The 18,559-nt window shown below is 48.9% G+C and overlaps 2 protein-coding genes and 5 non-coding genes across 7 annotated transcripts; 6 read left to right on the forward strand and 1 right to left on the reverse strand.

The window, feature by feature from the left end:
* Positions 1-540: 540 nt before the first annotated feature.
* On the reverse strand, positions 541-612 carry TRNAA-UGC (transfer RNA alanine (anticodon UGC)). Its single transcript has one exon. It is a non-coding gene; the product is annotated as a tRNA-Ala (tRNA).
* Positions 613-735: 123 nt separating this feature from the next.
* TRNAD-GUC (transfer RNA aspartic acid (anticodon GUC)) lies at positions 736-807 on the forward strand. Its single transcript has one exon. It is a non-coding gene; the product is annotated as a tRNA-Asp (tRNA).
* A 6,047-nt stretch (positions 808-6,854) lies between these two features.
* Positions 6,855-6,927, forward strand: TRNAF-GAA (transfer RNA phenylalanine (anticodon GAA)). Its single transcript has one exon. It is a non-coding gene; the product is annotated as a tRNA-Phe (tRNA).
* A 293-nt stretch (positions 6,928-7,220) lies between these two features.
* Positions 7,221-7,292, forward strand: TRNAD-GUC (transfer RNA aspartic acid (anticodon GUC)). Its single transcript has one exon. It is a non-coding gene; the product is annotated as a tRNA-Asp (tRNA).
* Positions 7,293-7,977: 685 nt separating this feature from the next.
* TRNAA-UGC (transfer RNA alanine (anticodon UGC)) lies at positions 7,978-8,049 on the forward strand. Its single transcript has one exon. It is a non-coding gene; the product is annotated as a tRNA-Ala (tRNA).
* A 3,616-nt stretch (positions 8,050-11,665) lies between these two features.
* On the forward strand, positions 11,666-13,452 carry LOC144275884 (polyubiquitin-B-like). The gene is given in 3 exon segments (XM_077835495.1): positions 11,666-11,804; positions 12,678-13,328; positions 13,330-13,452. Coding segments are annotated over 2 exon segments (675 nt in total). The 5' UTR covers positions 11,666-11,804; positions 12,678-12,680; the 3' UTR covers positions 13,357-13,452.
* LOC144275883 (polyubiquitin-B-like) lies at positions 13,365-14,122 on the forward strand. The gene has a single exon (XM_077835494.1). It carries the CDS (start codon positions 13,365-13,367, stop codon positions 14,052-14,054), a length of 690 nt encoding a protein of 229 aa, XP_077691620.1. The 3' UTR covers positions 14,055-14,122.
* Positions 14,123-18,559: the final 4,437 nt, after the last annotated feature.

The following is an 18,559-nucleotide window of genomic DNA, read 5'->3' on the forward strand; positions in this document are numbered from 1 at the left end:
TAATGTTCGTTATTGCTAAATCCAGTGCTCAGGCCACATCAATTTGCCCTTGCTTAACCCTGTGTTACTTTAAAGCTAGTTCAGGGGTGAGGGCAGCAGTGGTCGTGGGGGAGTAGAAATAACGCACCCCACACTCTGTCTACGGTTTGCAGATGATGAAGTGAGCTGTAGCTCACGAAAGTTTATGCTCAGATAAATTTGTTCGTCTCTAAGGTGCCACAAGACCTCCTTTTCTTTTTGCGGATACAGACTAACACGGCTGCTACTCTGAACCCTAGGGGAGTGTCTCTTTTGCAGGACGAATACAGGACATTGATTTAAAACATTACTGCGGGAGTGATACGAAGCAGCACTAAGTGGGGGCTGGGGGGGGATGGATTTTTTTTTAGGGCCCTGGGGGCCTGCACCCAGGTGTCCGCCCTTGTTGCAATGAGATTGCATCAGTTCCTCGCGCGCGTTGCTTGGGTGACTAAACCCTGGCAGAGCGAGTGGGCAAAATTCTGCTTTTGCCTTCCACAGATGAGCCCAGCTCCCAAAATGTGGAGATGCCGGGGATTGAACCCGGGGCCTCATACATGCAAAGCATGCGCTCTACCACTGAGCTACATCCCCTTGCTGGTAACAGCTTTGTAAGCACGAGCTAAATGGATACACCCGGCTGCACTCCTTGGGCACAAGCTGTACTAAGCAGGTTTCAGTATATCACAGCTTGTGGGGAAAGATTTTTCAAGTGTATCCTCGTTAGTATAGTGGTAAGTATCCCCGCCTGTCACGCGGGAGACCGGGGTTCGATTCCCCGACGGGGAGGCTGCAGTATTTTTTGTTTCCTTCATCTTGTTTCAAAGGGAATTTTGGCTTTGATGATGGGGAGGACAAACCCTTCATGAAACCTATCAGCATTGATATAAGCCAGTCCTAGCACAGAAACCATCTTGGGCCAAGCAACCTGCTTTGAAGTTAATGGAGTAATAAACTGGGGGGGGGGGGGCAGAATGCACCTCTCTATTCACACCCCACATGCTATTGTAATAATCTTTGTACAAAATATGCCTTGTGAGGTATCGTTTGAAAACTAATGGTCAATAATGGTCGATGGTCAATAATGTCATGATGAAATGTGTGTTGCGACATTATATGTAGAGTTACGAACATAAGCTGAAATCGTGACTGACGCGTGTGTACCAGACAGGTCCGGGGAGTGGGTAAACCTGTTTCTGAAAGACAAAGAACAAGCTGACAACATTAGCCAGGTGTCATCAAAGCTGATGGACAATTACCTCTCAAGTGGCCATTCTTTGGCAAGGAACAGGGCAGGACCAAACAGATCTGCCTCTTAGCAAACAACAGCACAGAACCTCTTTCACCACCAGACCCCTTGATTCCAACCTCCCAATGGAAATGAACTTTCTCCGTGGGTAGCCCTCAGGAAAATGCATTTCAAAGCATGACTTAACTATAAAAGTGAGGGGCAAAACCACCCCCAGTTAATCCCTCCCTATCCGTCTCTTTCCATTTCACCTAAGAAGACAAAAGAAGCAGCTATTGGACTTTGGGAAAGATCCTGATCTGAAATTTGGTCAGCCCTGTTGCTGGAAGCATGTGGTAAGAATTTTATCTTGAACCAAGTCTAGCTTGTAACATTTTATTTCTCATGTAACCATTTCTGACTTTAACGCCTTATATTTGTAGTCACTTAAAACCTGTCTCCTGGTAGTTAAATGAGCCTGTTTTGTTCTTTCATCAAAACTGTGAACTACGTGGGTAACTCCATTTAGGGTGGCACACTGCTGTATGTTGATCCCCTTAGGGGGCAATGGACCTAATATATCTGGACTGCCCAGGAGAGGGACGGAAAGTGCAGAACACATGTGTTTTGGGGAAACTTCGAGACTGGGAGTGTTTTGAGGTCACCTCACAAATAGTAACCAAGGCTGTTGCAAGACAGCCTGGTTGGTGGGACAGGCTGCTGGAGTCAGAGTTGCTGGACCAGGGCTGTGGCTATACACAGACACTCAGGGTGTGACCTGCATGCTGTTTGTGATTGGCCCAGGGGGAGCTATAGCAGCAAAGCATTGTGAGGCAGCCCAGACGGCAGGGCAATGGTGACACAACTCCTCCCTGGTCTGGATTGCACCCCAGAATGTCAGAGGGGGATGGCCGCTCTGCTCTCTGACTGATTAAACTCTTGTAAAAGTTCACAGTTTCAGAGCACTGTAAGGATGCACTGTCTGCGGCGGACCACCCCTGCTTAATCCCCGGGGACAAGGGAACACCACACTAGTTCTGTGTGCACTGTATTGTGTGTGTGTGTGTGTGTATATACTCTCCCCACAATTCTGTTTACCCATGTCAAATATCCCACAACACTTTGCAAAGCTGAAGTCAGCATTGGCATTTGAAAATAGAAAGCCAGTTAAGCCAAGATACACAAATGGTGATTCCTAGCAGAGGTCGGGCTGTTCCTCTCCCCCCAACTGGTTTGGAACGTAGTGTCCAAAACAGAGATAAGAAGAAAATCAGAACAATACAATAAGTTAAGGAAGTATTACAAACTGGTTGGTGTAAAGAGTTTTGTAACTTATAACATCACCCAATAAATTCTACTGGATGAAACACATATCTTTGAAACAGACCTTCTGCTGCGAGACAGGAATTGCTTCCTGGAAGGAGGGTATGTATGTCTCCTTTTCATAGTGGATTGCTTTGGCTAAATTTGGATATTTGGTCTCTTGAACATTTTTCAGCTTGAACCCGAATGTCGTCAAACAATTAGCTACACCTTTTGTTAGTAGGATACGTGCATGGGAAGAAAAGCAGTGAAGGGGTCAGGATTTGGGCCATGATACAGATGTGGAGAGTGGGCCCTAACGTTGCCTTGGAAATCCTAACTGGGTTTCCTCATTGTTGTGTATTTAGTCTCTCACTACCAGCGCCAGATTAACATGGCTGTTCATTGTTCAGAAAAGAAAAGCAACAGAGTATTTGTCTGTATGTTTTAAATAAACACACCTTTGCAGGGCCACCCGGGGGGGGGGGGGGCGGGCAAGTGGGGCAATTTGCCCCGGGCCCTGCCGGGACCCCCATAAGAATATAGTTTTCTATAGTCTTGCAACTTTTTTTGATGGAAGGGCCAGTGGAGTAGCCAGGGGGAGCGATCACAAAAAAGGCGTCACCCGGTGGCGCTTTTACTGACTGGGCGGTGCTCCACGTTTTCGGCGGCACTTCGGCGGCGGGTCCTTCAGTGCGGCCGAATGCACCCGGAGTGAGTGAAGGACCCGCCGCCGAAATGCCGCCGAAGACCCGGGGCGCCGACGGGTGAGTAAACATTAAAAAGGCGCTTAATTAAAGGGCACCCGAAATTGCTTTGCCCCAGGCCCCCTGAATCCTCTGGGCAGCCCGGCACAGTTGACGAGGGTAAGAGGATTGCAAGATCCTGACTGGGGCTGAACACCTGCACCACTGTTTAGGTCTGACCTGGTTCAAATTGGAGAAAGTCTGGGAGTTTTGCCATTGACTTAAATGGGAGCAGGAGGGGTCTGCTGATGTCAGTGGGAGTTGCCTGTGCCCAGTACCTCTCAGAATCAAAGCAGATTTTCACACTCTAGGGCTCAGGCTAGAACACATGAAACATTGGAAACTGCAAGCATCAGAAAAACACTGAGGGCCTTTTTGGATGCTATTTTAAGAGTAGGAGGATTCAGGTACCTGTGCAAGAGGGACATGGGCAGGGTTGCAAGGATGCGAATCATATACACAGTAACCTGCATTCAGCAAGTGCTAAAATCGGCAAGGAAAACTATGCTAACCAGCTCTGTTTCCTCTTGTTCACAGCTTCCTTATTTCTTAAGTATTTTTGTTTAAAAATATAACAGAGCTGCAGGCCTCACTGAAGCTTATGCATGTGCTATGCTTCAAGTGTTAAACCGAAAGCATTTTTCAGTTATTTGAACACACACATACAATAATTGGATGCTTCCATTAAGTGTAAAAAACACGATTTGCATGCTCAGACAAGTTAAACATGACCAAACTCTTTGAAGGAGATGAGCTCGCTCCTGTCCTTCAAAAACTCCTGAACACCCACTTGTTTCAGCTATACCACTAGGCCACTAGCTACATTCAATCCTGCAGGCCGTTCATGTTAGGAACCAGATTTCAGAGTAACAGCCGTGTTAGTCTGTATTCGCAAAAAGAAAAGGAGTACTTGTGGCACCTTAGAGACTAACCAATTTATTTGAGCATGAGCTTTTGTGAGCTACAGCTCACTTCATCAGATGCATACCGTGGAAACTGCAGCCACGGTATGCATCTGATGAAGTGAGCTGTAGCTCACGAAAGCTCATGCTCAAATAAATTGGTTAGTCTCTAAGGTGCCACAAGTACTCCTTTTCTTTTTGCATGTTAGGAACATCTATTAAAAACCGTAGGCATTCTCTGCACAAGAATGTACAGTATCAGGCCCTTTGTTCTCTATTGCAAAAGTATGTTAAGTGATCTAGTCTTTCTCTATGAGTCTGGATTTATTGAATGGCACAGCTAACCCACAGTACAGGTCCATGTTCATGTCCAGCCTAATTATTATTTATTATTAATAATAATAATAACTTTAAACAATTACTCCTCTGCATATACACAAAATACTCCTTTGGGCAGAAAACAAGAATTTCATCCACAACAACAGGTTTCAGAGTAGCAGCCGTGTTAGTCCGTATCTGCAAAAAGAAAAGGAGGACTTGTGGCACCTTAGAGACTAACCAATTTATTTGAGCATAAGCTTTCATGAAATAACATTATTTAGCAAATGTATGAACATGTCAAAGCAGGAGGATGTAATAAAATTGCCTCATCATCCATAAATATACAATCTCTGGCCCAACGCATGCTATAATATTTCATCAGTTAATATATTGTTTGTCATCTGATTACCTACGCCTTGTCTAACTGTCTCATTAGTGGCAATAATTAGAACAAGCAGAGCATGGAACATTGGGTTCCTCATTAAAATGCCACCTCTGCTGACTATTAAACATCACCCTGAAGTTACAAGGTGAGGTCATTATTTATGAAGATGAAGTACTAGCTTCTTTGAACAAAGTTCCCCAGAGAACAACAATCATTAATGTTAAACAAGGTCTGCAACATTAGACCCTAATGCTGAAAAGACCAAGGGCTTGTCTAAACTACAAAAATAGTCAACATAACTTATTTTGGCATACAGATGCCATGCAGTAATTACATCACTTGTGCATGTCTGCATTTTGCTCCTTGTGTCAGCAGTGTGCGTCCTCACCAGGTGCACTTGTATCAATTGTACTGTCAGTGTAGGGCATTGTGGGAAGACTCTTGAAAGCTAGTAACAGTCGACATAAGCAATACAGTGTCTACACTTTGACACTGGATTGTCCTAACTACATTGAGCTTGCCTCTACACCACTCATAAAGATGGAGTTGGAGTTATTAAGTTGGCGTAGCTGGGCAGTTACATCGGGAGGAGCGAAGTGTATGTCTACGCTTACCGTGGATCGATGCTGCGGCGATCGATCCTTCCGGGGGTCGATTTAGTGGGTCTCTTGAAGACCGCAGATCACTCTCCCGTTGACTCCGGTAATCCACAAGAACGAGAAGCATAAGGTAAGTCGACAGGAGAGTTTCTCCCATTGATCCAGCGTGGTGTAGACACCACAATAAGTCGTCCTAAGGTATGTCAACTCCAGCTATGTAATTCACGTGGATGGAGTTGCATAACTTAGGTTGATTTAGCTCCGTAGTGTAGACCAGGCCTAAGCGATGTAAGCTGCCTTATGTCAACCTAACTCGGTAGTGTAGACCAGACCTAAGGCACATGTTTAATTTTGCACACCGTTATCTATTGATGTCAACGGGACCAGTCCCAGTGGTAAAGTTAAGCACATGTTCCAGTGCGTTCCTCAATCAGGACCACAGTGTGCAAAGTGAAACCTGTGTGTAAGTCTTTGCAGGATCAGGGCCATAGTTCTTAGACTACAACTGCTAATGTAAAATGGCTTATGACAAGTTTGTACCTAAGCAGTTTGAGTTAAGCATGTTTCCTAGATTTTAAAATGTGTTCTAACTCTTCTTCTGACTGGATCCTACCTTGTCCAGTCTGTTTCAAATTGCTCATGCTAGACAATTTTGGGGGACTGATAACCATTTCTGTTGGCATTTATCATTGTTCCATTGACTATTTACAATGACTTTGGCATTTACCTTTATGTTTTACAACCTCTGGAAAGAGAGACATGTTGTGTGTTTAGGTATGACCTTCCCCCAGCCACCCCATGCACCCAAACTACCAATAGGCTTCCGTGGATGCTACAGAGGTGGACCTGTCCTTCATCTTTACTCTTGTCCTAGATGCACCTGATCTCCACCTCCAGCCTCTTGTGTTAGGGGAGGAGACCACAGGCCCCATTGCCCCCAAACTCTTGAATTTCTTTCTGGAATGTAATTATGAGTTTTTGATGGAAGACAATGAAACAACCTGAAACAAAAGAACAACATTTGCACAGTGCAACAGAACATAACACGGTTAATGTGACAAATCAATATGCTAAAGCAGTTAATTAGTGTTGAATTAATTATTAATAATTATTATTATTGAATTAATATTGGACCTATCCTTCACACCTGGCATCTTACTTGCTTTTTTATTGTATAAAGGAAAGAGCATTTAAAAATGGGTCTCAAGAATGAGATTGGAGTTGCTGCTGGAGTGAGGCGGGTGGTTGACCCTACAAAATGTGAGAAACAAACCAAACAAATCCTGCTATGCATTATGAAGGGCTTCTCTGCAGCAGGGTGGTGTTCACATTCAGCCACAACTTTTTCCACCTGCCGAAATAGCTCAGTTGGGAGAGCGTTAGACTGAAGATCTAAAGGTCCCTGGTTCGATCCCGGGTTTCGGCAGATAGTTTTCCCCTTTTTAGGAGGAAGGGTGAGGGGCAAGGGCCGTCCAGGCAGGTTGCCAAGCCGGGGGCCGGCTGGAACTGCGTAGCCCCCTGGGAGCTAACCCCAACAGGGCCTTTTTTTGGGGAGCGGGGGTGATTATTGCTTTCGCGGCGGTACTGGCTGGGCTGCAGCTGTGCGAGCCTGTTGCCTAACGAGCCTCCGGCAGCAACCCGGGCTGCCCAAGCCGCACCTCGGGGCTTCTGGAAGTGGAGGCTTCGAATAGCCGCTTTGGGGAAACCTGCCTTAGCCGGTCCTCGTTAGTATAGTGGTAAGTATCCCCGCCTGTCACGCGGGAGACCGGGGTTCGATTCCCCGACGGGGAGGCCGCTCTGCCTTTTGATATCCCCCCCCGCGCGAGCCTTTGGCGCTCTGCGGGGGGGGGGGGGGAGCCGGGTAAGAGCGACCCGCCCCCCCGCTGACGTCCGGCGAGTGGGGGGGGGCTCAGCGCGCCTCCGTCGGCAGCCGCGCAACCGACCCGCGTGTCGTTGAGCCGCCTGCCTGTCTCTCAAAAGGCCACAGCCCCCCCCCGCCGCCTCCCCAACGCTGCCCGGGGGGGCCCACCTCGGCCCCGCTGCTGCCGGTGCCTCGACGGGCTGCCTCGAGCTTCGTACTGCCCGCCCGCTCCGCTGCGAGCCTTGCCCTCCCCTGGCGCCGCCGTGCCCGCCCATTACTCTGGATCCCCCCCTCCCGCGCTCGGTGGATTTATTTCAATGCGCCCCACACAGGGGCAGCGCAGCCCCATTGCACGCCCCCCCACCCCCCCGCCGGGGCGCTGCGGGTCGGTCTGCGCCCTGCATTGTAGCCCCCTCCCCCCCGCGCGCGCGCCCTTTTCTGCGGCGTGGAGAGCGGGGCCGTTGAAGCAACGAGCGGAGCAGCAGCGAGGCATCTGGGGCGGCGCGGCGCGGCGCGCGGGCGTTTGCAGCGCGGAAGGGATGTGTCCTGGGCTGGCGAAACCATCGTCCCCGGGCGAGAGTCTATCCCCGTCTCTGAGCAGCCACCCGCCAGGCAGGGGATGTAGCTCAGTGGTAGAGCGCATGCTTTGCATGTATGAGGTCCCGGGTTCAATCCCCGGCATCTCCAGCGTTTTCCTCACCCGCCTTCATTTTGTACCAGCAGCCCGTGGCAAACGGGACAACATCTCAAATGACAGGTTTCAGAGTAACAGCCGTGTTAGTCTGTATTGAGCTCTCCCACCTGGAGACGCCATAGGAAGATCAGAGAGGGGGTCCACATGGCACCCCTTCCCCTCTCTACAGAGGAAAAAGGACTGCAAGCGGTCTAAAATCCTACCTGCCACAGGGGGCCACCCCTAACTCACCCAGCAATATCCTCACTCTCCAGCCACACGCTCAGCCCGGCAGAAGAGTCTGTCCTGTCTCGGGGACTCTCTTTCTGCCCCGCCACCCCCCCCCCCAAACATGATACAGTTCTGTGGTGGTCTGGAAGCCTACGTTCACCGTCCACGTGCATCCGACGAAGCGGGTAGTCGCCCACGAAAGCTTATGCTCCCGTACGTCCGTTAGTCAATAAGGTGCCACAGGACTCTTTGCCACTGTTTTTGGTGCTCCAGACCAGCATGAATATCTAAATTGAAAAAGCAATAAAATGATGTTTCTAGCAACATGGTAAGAATAGGTCTTATGCCCTATTCATTGTTATTCTTCATAATTGTATTGAACCAAAAGTGCTTTACAGACAAGCCTGAAGACAAGTTTCCTGCGGTAAATGGTTTACAATCTTAGTACCAACTCCGGAAAGCATCCCAAAGTACACATTTAAGTGCTTTTCTGAATCAGGGTTTAAGGTCTCAGGCCTGCAATCGGAGCCTCTAGCACAAGCCTCTGCACCAGTGGGGCACCCCATAGATCTAAGTGCAGGAGTCAGCCTTCAGGGGGAAATTCACCCATAGTGCCAGGCACTAGGCCAGGGGTGGGCAAACTGCGGGCCGGAGCCGTTTTAAGCTGGCCCCCAAGTTCCCACTGGGGAGCAGGGTCTGGGGCGTACCCTGCTCCGGTGCTCTAGCGGGGGCATCGGGTTGGGGGCCACTCTGGCACTCCAGCCAGGGCACTGGGTCAGGGGCCACACCACACGGCTCCCGGAAGCAGTCGCATGGCCCTGCTCCGGTGCTAGCGGAGTCAGGGGCCGCTCCACACGTAGGAGCTGGCGAAGGGACATGCCACTGCTTCCAGGAGCCGCTTAAGGGTACGCGCCAGTCAGAGCCTGCACCCCTGAGCCTCTCCCCACGCCCCAACCCCCTGCCCCAGCCCTCATCCTCCTCCCGCTCTCCAAACCCCTCGATCCCAGGACGGAGTACCCTCCTGCACCCCAAACCTCTCATCCCCAGCCCCACCCCAGAGCCCGCATCCCCAGCCAGAACCTGCACCCCTTTCCCCACCCCTGCCCCAGCCCTGATCCCCCTCCCACCCTCCAAACCAGGACCAGCTCCAGGCACCAGCAAACCAAGCACGTGCGTGGGCTGGCACAATTCCAGGAGCGGCATTCTGGATGGTTTTTTTTGTTTGTTTTCTGCTTCGGCAGTTGCGCTCTTGGAGGTTTTTTTTTCTTTTCTGTTTTTTTCTTCGCTTTGGCAGTTGCGCTCTTGGAGGGTTTTTTTTTTTTTTTTTTTTTTGCTTGGGGCGGCAAAAAAACGAGAGCCGGCCCTGCTCCAAACCCCTCAGTCCCAGCCCAGAGCACCCTCCTACACCCCAAACTCCTCATCCCCAGCCCCACCCCAGAGTCTGCACCGCCAACCAGCACCCTCACCCCACCCCCCCGGCCTCAACCCCAATTTTGTGAGCATTCATGACCCGCCACACAATTTCTATTCCCTGATGTGGCCCTCAGGCCAAAAAGTTTGCCCACCCCTGCACTAGACTCTACACCACTAATGTAGATACATGGCACATAGGGCATGAAAATTAGGCAGGTACCCATGTCTATCTAATCATGCTGTGAAACTCCATCTTGTAGCAAAATGGGTTGTTCTTCAGTTTTTAGATTTGATCATTTTCAAATCAGTCCTGCCGAAATGCACGGCCGATAACTCGCAGAGTAAGCCTAACGTCCCTGCCTGTTTTCAGACTAGGTGATTCACCTTCTACAGCTGAGCTTCTGTTCAAGTCTTTTATGTTTCTATAATTAAGGACGCACACAATGCAACCTCTACCCTACAATTCCAGCCCTACTTTGATCAGAAACTAAGGGACCTTTGCTTCAACTAAGCCAACTCGATGTTTTTTGTTTTTTTTTTTTAAACCTATTATGATATTATTGAGTAAATGTTGATACAGAAGGAGCTTACAACCCACTTAGAGGCTGAAATAAATCCCCAAGGAGAAACCCCGCCCCCTCGTTCTGTAAATTCTATGGGTGTCATGTCTGACCCAATCAGGTAGCTGTTGCTGGGTTTCAGCTCTTTTTCAATTGGTTTTCAGCACTCCTTGTTCTGTGTGTGAACGCTTAGGCAGCTCTATCTTTTGGGTACATGCAAAGAAAGGCTTTTGTAGGTGGAATGAACTAAATACCATCTGAATGAATCATGCAAACAAAGCCTATTTTGTTATGGCCTTGTTGCAGCGCTGGACACTTTGACTGAATGTCTCACAAGGCTCACTTTGGGGAACTCCAGACAAACTCTTCTGTGGATGAGTCATTACAAAACCTAATTTTATACTAATTTCCCCCCACTGTTACTCACACCTTCTTGTCAACTGTTTGAAATTGACCACCCTCATTACCACTACAAATGTGATTTTTCCTCCCTTGGTATTCTACTGTTAATTGAATTGTCTTGTTAGACTAACCCCCCACCTGGTAAGGCAACTCCCATCTCTTCATGTACTATGTATAAATATACCTGCTACTGTATTTTCCACTCCATGCATCTGATGAAGTGGGTTCTAGCCCATGAAAGCTTATGCCCAAATAAATGTGTAAGTCTCTAAAGTGCCACAAAGACTCCTCATTGTTTTTGCTAATACAGATTAATACAGCTACCATTCTGAAACCATTCTTCCACCTTGTCTTCCTCACATTTCCAAGGCTTTGATCTTCCTCCCTACATGTCAGTCACCATCTGCCATTCTGCCTCTCCTACTCTGCTTTGTGTTTCAGGCCCCCTTTGACCTCAGGGTCTGGATCCCAAAGGAAAAAGAATAGAAGTATTATCAGATGAAATTAGAATGCACGATGATTCAGGTTTATTTTATTTTATTTTTTCTGCCTTTTTTTCCACATTAATTTTCATGTAGAGATTTGCAATGACCTAGACACACAGAAGAAAACACACAGCTCACACAATGAGACACACAGCTCCAACTCACAATCTAGGGTGACCAGATGCCCCGATTTCATAGGGATAGTCCCGATTTTTGGGTCTTTTTCTTATATAGGCTCCTATTACCCCCCACCCCCTTTCCGATTTTTCACATTTGATGTCTGGTCACCCTATCACAATCACACGCAGGGACGTGTCCCCCAGGTCTAGTCCCTGCTCAGGGAACCAGGCTGAGCTGAGACCCCGTTCTAGGCAGGCGAAACTCTAGTCCGGGTTTTACTCCACGCTCCATCTTCCGTTCCTTGGCCCTTGCCGTCATCGGATCATGTCACACACTGAGCGGCCGGCTGATTCCTCCGCACTGCCGACCGGAACTCGCACCGTGCCCGTGCTGGGTGCACGCGCCAAGATGCAGTGAGACGACATAGTCCCCGGCGGAGGGATCTCAGCTGGGGAGGAAGAGACTATATAAGGACCGCGCCAGCGTCGTCACGCAGTTACATCCCCGTGACCGTCAGTGAGTGTTTTTTTGTTGTCTGCCTGGAGCGCCGTCCCTGCGGTGAGTGGGCAACGGGCCTGGCTAGCTGTTGGGCTTCCGTGGGGGGTGAGTCCGGCCTGAGGGAAAAGAGGGTCCGAAGCTGTGCGGAGAGCCCAGCCCGGTGGCTACGTTTATCGAGGGCGGCGGCGGGGGTGTATGGCCCGGGCCGTCGCGGATATTGTGGGGGGAGGGGTTGAGGTCGATCGTGAGGCGCCTGGCGATGAGCCGCGGGGGGCTGAGGGGAGCGGGCGGGGCGCGGAGGCAGCTCTCTGCGCTCACTGCCGTGTAGGGAGGCGGCTGTGCCGCAGCGCGGCGGGGGGACCTACGGAGCGCGGGCTGAGGCAACCGGCTCGCTGCGCTAAGAGCGGCGAATGGCGGCTCCCTGGTTGAAGGGGGCACTAGAGTCGGGCCGGCGCTAAAATGGCGGTCTGGGCGCGCGGGAGGCCCCGCCCCTGCATGGCCGTGGGCTGCCCCGTGCCTCTGACGCCCGCCAGCCGGGGGGCGGGGTTAGGGACCGGCTCCTGGGCCCGCCTGAGCGGACCTGCCGGCGCGGTTGTTTGGCACGGACTGGCCCATTGCATTGGGCGCGGCTGGCCAGCCGTACTGACGTAGTGGCCCTGGGGTACTGGTGTTATCTCAGTGTGACGCAACTCACTGTAGTGGGGCCTCGGAGTGAGCTTTGGAGGAGGAAATATCCTACCGGGGGGGGGGGAGGGGAAGAGGACACAAAGTGGAGCTGCAATTCAAGGTGTGTACTGGTGTCAAAAGCTCTCTACTCTGCTTGATGATGAAGCGAAAGGGTAAATCCATACTTTTCTGATTTCTTGTGATGTAACGTTAGTATTTTGGAGTACAAAAAGGCTTATATGCTTCATAACTTCTATTTTTGTACAGAAAATGCAGATCTTTGTGAAAACCTTGACGGGCAAAACCATCACCCTAGAGGTGGAGCCCAGTGACACCATTGAGAATGTCAAGGCCAAAATCCAAGACAAAGAAGGCATTCCTCCAGATCAGCAGAGGTTGATCTTTGCTGGAAAGCAGCTGGAAGATGGGCGCACTCTGTCCGACTACAATATCCAGAAAGAATCCACCCTGCACTTGGTCCTGCGCCTGAGAGGTGGTATGCAGATCTTTGTGAAAACCTTGACAGGCAAAACCATCACCCTAGAGGTGGAGCCCAGTGACACCATTGAGAATGTCAAGGCCAAAATCCAAGACAAAGAAGGCATTCCTCCAGATCAGCAGAGGTTGATCTTTGCCGGAAAGCAGCTGGAAGATGGGCGCACTCTGTCCGACTACAATATCCAGAAAGAATCCACCCTGCACTTGGTCCTGCGCCTGAGAGGTGGTATGCAGATCTTTGTGAAAACCTTGACGGGCAAAACCATCACCCTAGAGGTGGAGCCCAGTGACACCATTGAGAATGTCAAGGCCAAAATCCAAGACAAAGAAGGCATTCCTCCAGATCAGCAGAGGTTGATCTTTGCCGGAAAGCAGCTGGAAGATGGGCGCACTCTGTCCGACTACAATATCCAGAAAGAATCCACCCTGCACTTGGTCCTGCGCCTGAGAGGTGGTATGCAGATCTTTGTGAAAACCTTGACGGGCAAAACCATCACCCTAGAGGTGGAGCCCAGTGACACCATTGAGAATGTCAAGGCCAAAATCCAAGACAAAGAAGGCATTCCTCCAGATCAGCAGAGGTTGATCTTTGCCGGAAAGCAGCTGGAAGATGGGCGCACTCTGTCCGACTACAATATCCAGAAAGAATCCACCCTGCACTTGGTCCTGCGCCTGAGAGGTGGTATGCAGATCTTTGTGAAAACCTTGACGGGCAAAACCATCACCCTAGAGGTGGAGCCCAGTGACACCATTGAGAATGTCAAGGCCAAAATCCAAGACAAAGAAGGCATTCCTCCAGATCAGCAGAGGTTGATCTTTGCCGGAAAGCAGCTGGAAGATGGGCGCACTCTGTCCGACTACAATATCCAGAAAGAATCCACCCTGCACTTGGTCCTGCGCCTGAGAGGTGGTATGCAGATCTTTGTGAAAACCTTGACGGGCAAAACCATCACCCTAGAGGTGGAGCCCAGTGACACCATTGAGAATGTCAAGGCCAAAATCCAAGACAAAGAAGGCATTCCTCCAGATCAGCAGAGGTTGATCTTTGCCGGAAAGCAGCTGGAAGATGGGCGCACTCTGTCTGACTACAATATCCAGAAAGAATCCACCCTGCACTTGGTCCTGCGTTTAAGGGGCGGTAACTGAACTTGCTCCTGTTAGCATCTGAATAAAAATTTCACTGCACCTTGTTCCAATAAAGCTTGCATTCACAAGTTCTTTGTCTGTCCCTTTGTAATGTAAAGGTGCACTCATTTAGTCAGACTTGATTCAGGGAGTTAGAATTATATAATGACACAGCTGGCAAATTTTTTATTCGATTATTCCAACTGTAAAAGCGTGTCCGCTGTTGATAAAGGTGGTAAAATGGACCACTGAGTCATAAGGTACTTCTGAGATGTCTGGAATCTAGTTTCTTGTGGCTGAGCTTTATCAGTTACTAGAGTCTGACTAACCTTTAAAGGTTGCTATTGAAGAATAAAACAGCTTGTCTGTGTTTTTTTTTTTAAATTACAACCTAGTTAAAATTGGGTAAGGTGGTCTCACCTGACCCCTATAGCATGCTGGGAAGGAATTCATTTTAATAGCTGTAACAAGTTGGGCACATATTGTATAGAGCAGTGTGTTGCAATCCATGGGTTGCGACATGTAAAGTGCTGGGTCGCTTTGCTCTGGTCAGCGCTGCCAACCGGGACATTAAAAGTCTTGGCGTTTCCCAGCTAAGGCAGGCTAGTGCCTACCTTTTCTGGCACTGCACTGTGCCCCAGAAGCAGCCAGCAGCAGTCCGCCTTTTAGGCAGGGGGGGCCACAGGTCTGTGTGTGCTGCCCCCACCCTGAGCACTGGCTCCACACTTGGGCCAATGGGAACCTGGGGGGACGGGCAGGCAGGCCCACTGGGTGTGGGTGAGAGTCACGTGGAGCTGCTTGTGTGCTTCCACCTAGGAGCCAGACCTGCTGCTGAATGCTTCTGGGGTGCGGCATGGTCCACAGTGCACCTCTGGCAGCACCACTGAGCTATCAGAGGTAAGTCTGCCTGAGCCCACCCAAACCCAGATCCTCTACTGTATCCCAAACCTCCCAGCCTAGAGCCCTTATCCTCTCCTGAGCCCCACCAAACCCAGAGACCATTCCCACATCCTGAACCCCTTATTCTCATCCCTGAGCCCCTCCTACACCCCAAAACCCTCATCCCCAGCTCTGTTGGGTCACTGGCATTGACAATTTTCTTCAACTGGGTCCCCAGAAGAGAAGTTTGAAAACCGCTGGTACAGAGTACACTAGCTAAGGCCTCAAGTCTAGTGTAAACATTTTGCTGCTACATTTAGCAATAAAAGATGAGGATGCTTGATATCTTCTCCCCGCCCAATAATTGGGGTGAAGAGAACTTGAAGTATGTTAAAATTTCAACAATGCATCTGCATCTCTAATACAGGAATGCAACACCCTGGTTTGAAATAGTGAATTAAATTGAGCAGTAGTTTTGTTTCCAGTACAGTGCTAGAAATGCTGCTGCTGAAAACCCATGGAGCTAGAAGGGAATTCAAGGAGTTGGTGGTAATTAGAAACATTCTGAGGGATCTAACCTAGTCCTAAGTGATCTGTCTCGGTGTGGATGGGCTCTTCTAATTAGAGATGGAAAAACAGTCTCAAATGCCTCTTTCTTGAAATGCTTTGATTGTTGGTAGGGACAAATTTATATGGAACATTGTGAATGCTATGGAACCCTATCTTCTGTTTGTGTAATCTACTGGTAGAGCAGAGTAATGCATCACATTAAATACACAGTTGCTTAATGAGTTTATGGTGACTAGGCTGTCTCCTGTTCCTGGTCTGTGCAGGAGTCAAGGCCTGCTGTTTAGACTGCAATCAAAAGTTCCTGAGGCCTTCAAGGAGACGGAATCTGCATTGGTAGTTCAACGTGTGACGTTAGCTTCTGAGACTGCTGATGGTGTGCTAGGAGCATGCTGGAGAATCATATATTTTGAATAAATGTGTAACTAAGGTTCTGACCACTGGGAACAAAATTCTTGTGGGAAACTTTGGAAAAATGTTAGGCCAGGCCCTCTGGGTGAGTTTAGCCTACATAAAGTCACTATGTAATTTCAAATATTTTTTCCCAACTCCTGTCCTAGGGGAGCACATGGTGTGGGTGCCAATCTACTTCAAAGCAGTGATTTGTAATTGAGAGTACCTCTGCTGTAATTCAGATTACTTGTATGAAAAACTAATGTGTTACAGTGCTTTGAACATAAAGCACTATTTAAAGACTAAGAATCAGGATAGATTGATTTAAATCCATTTTAATAAACTTTTCCATTTGTATTTCAATTATTTTCTAAAGGGAGGTGCATTCTCATTGCTTAATATAAACATTAGAACATGCTGATTTGAAACTAGATAGAGCCTTTACACTAGATTTTTTGGTACCTGTTTTTGTTTTCTGGGAGGGAACATTTTATTAATTTATATATATATATATATAAAGCAACTACATAGCTTAATATTTTTGCATTCTTAATTGTTCTCAGTACATTAGAAAATGGTGAATGATTCATTGTTTACTAATTTTTCCTCATGATTTGTGATAACTGGAATTTAAACACAAAACAGCATAACGTTTATTACTGAACAAAAGCCCTTAATACAGCACATGCCTGAAGTGGCCAGCTGCCCTGACATAACTCCACCTCCATGAGAGTCGCAGCGCTTATGTCGATGTAGTTAGGATGATGCAGTATGGGTGTAGACTGTGCTACTTAAATCACCTGTTGGCTGTCTGCCTCAAATGGGGCTGACAGCTGGAGCCCTCCCTTGACCTCCAAAGGTGACAGCCCAAACTCACTCAGGTGCTGGGTTGGCAGCTGTGAGACCTCCCTGCGTGCTGACAGCCCAAGTTGTTAGCCAGAAATTAGGCTGATAGCTTGGGGGAGGCAGGGGCAGCTGTGAACCCCGCATGTACAGCTGAGGCGGTCAGCCCCAGGCTCCAGCTGCCAGTGTCACACAATATCTCACTTCAGTCTGTGGAAGTGCATGTGGTGAGGATGTGCACCCCTGACAGAAGAAGCAAGTGTGGAAGTGAACCATTGCTTTAATTACTGCAGTGGCTGTCTGTCGACTTTGTAGTGTCCACTAGCCCAAAGTGTCACGTCCTGGATTTAGCCGAAGCTGGTGGTGGTGTTGTCTGAGCCCTGCTTTCTGGCCTCATGTGGTTAGACCATTGTTTAAGATCAGGCTGATGAAGGCCCAGTGGTATCATGGTGGGTTCCAAGTGACTGGGGTGGCAGCTATCCCAGTAAAGCTTGCAGCTTTTGGCCCCCTGGCTCCTTTGAATGGCCACAAAGAGACTTCAGCTTCATCCCGTGAACATTAACCTTCTGAAACACTTTTCAGTGATATCAGCTGTAAGCATTTCCTCCCACTTCTAGAATCTTTCAGCTCACTGTCATCTCAGCATGTGGTTTCACTAGGAGCCTTGGAAAAAGATCACTTATAGTTTAACTTTGAACCAGTTTGCCTTCACCTTTTGCTGATTTTCATAAACAATTTTCTAGAACAGTCTGAACTGGACTTTTGTTAGGTTGGCTGATTTAGAATACAGGGCTCTGCATAACTGGATCCAATTCTATGGTCCTTATTAGGTAAAACTCCAGCTGGAACCAATCAATAGTTGTTTTGCCTCAGTATAGACTTCAAAATTGAGCCCGTAATTATTACACAGTTGATTTGAAATATAAGGCCTGGTACTAGTGATGTTATGGTTTAAAAAAAACCAATTATATGAATGTCAGTGCTGCAGCAAGCTGCAGGCTTGACAGCTGTGAGATCCAACGCCTTTCTTTGTTCACAGAAACAGCCTAGGATACTGGAAGGACAGCATTCGTGCAAGCTCATCAATTCTGCCTTGCCAGTGGGCCTCAGCTACACCCCTGGTGCTGGCAGCACCACTTCTGGCATAGGAGTTTAGTTTGCCTCCAGGGTCCATTTGCTTCCTGGCCTCTCTACGGAGACTGAGTGCCAGCTAGTGCCAAATGACAAGGAAGTTGTGTGACCCGGACACCTACCCATCACGAACCAGGACTCGCTCAAAGCGAAAAAAATTACAAAAACTCCCAGTGCCTTATACAAGATTTCACAGATTCTCATGGGTCTCTTGGAGTGGATTGTTGGGGAAAAAAAAAACCCAGAAGCGTATTTGTCCTGGGGGTTGGGAGGGGCAAGATTAGAGAAAAGCACCTCAGGATCTTGAGGGAGGAGGCGGGGAGAGACTGGAGAAAAACTCCCCAGGATCCTGGGGGAATGGTGGGGATAGGATTGCCAACCCTCCATGATTACCCTGGAGTCTCCAGGAATTAAAGATTAATCTTTAATTAAAGACTGTCATGTGATGAAACATCCAGGAATAGTCCAACCAAAACTGGACACCCTAGTTGGGGTGTTGGAGAAAAACTGCCCAGGATCCTGGGGGAGGAGGTGGGGGGAGTTGGAGAGAAGCTCCCTGGGATCTGGGGGTGGTGGAGACAAGCTCCCCGGGAGCTGGAGGGTGGGTGGGTGGAGGAATTGGAGAACAGCTCCCCAGGATCCTGGGGGAGGGGGTGGGGGAGTTGGAGAAAAGCTCCCCAGGATCTGGGGTGTGTGTGTTGGAGACAAGCTCC

Source organism: Eretmochelys imbricata, chromosome 15, assembly GCF_965152235.1.
Source record: "Eretmochelys imbricata isolate rEreImb1 chromosome 15, rEreImb1.hap1, whole genome shotgun sequence".
NCBI lineage: Eukaryota > Metazoa > Chordata > Testudines > Cheloniidae > Eretmochelys > Eretmochelys imbricata.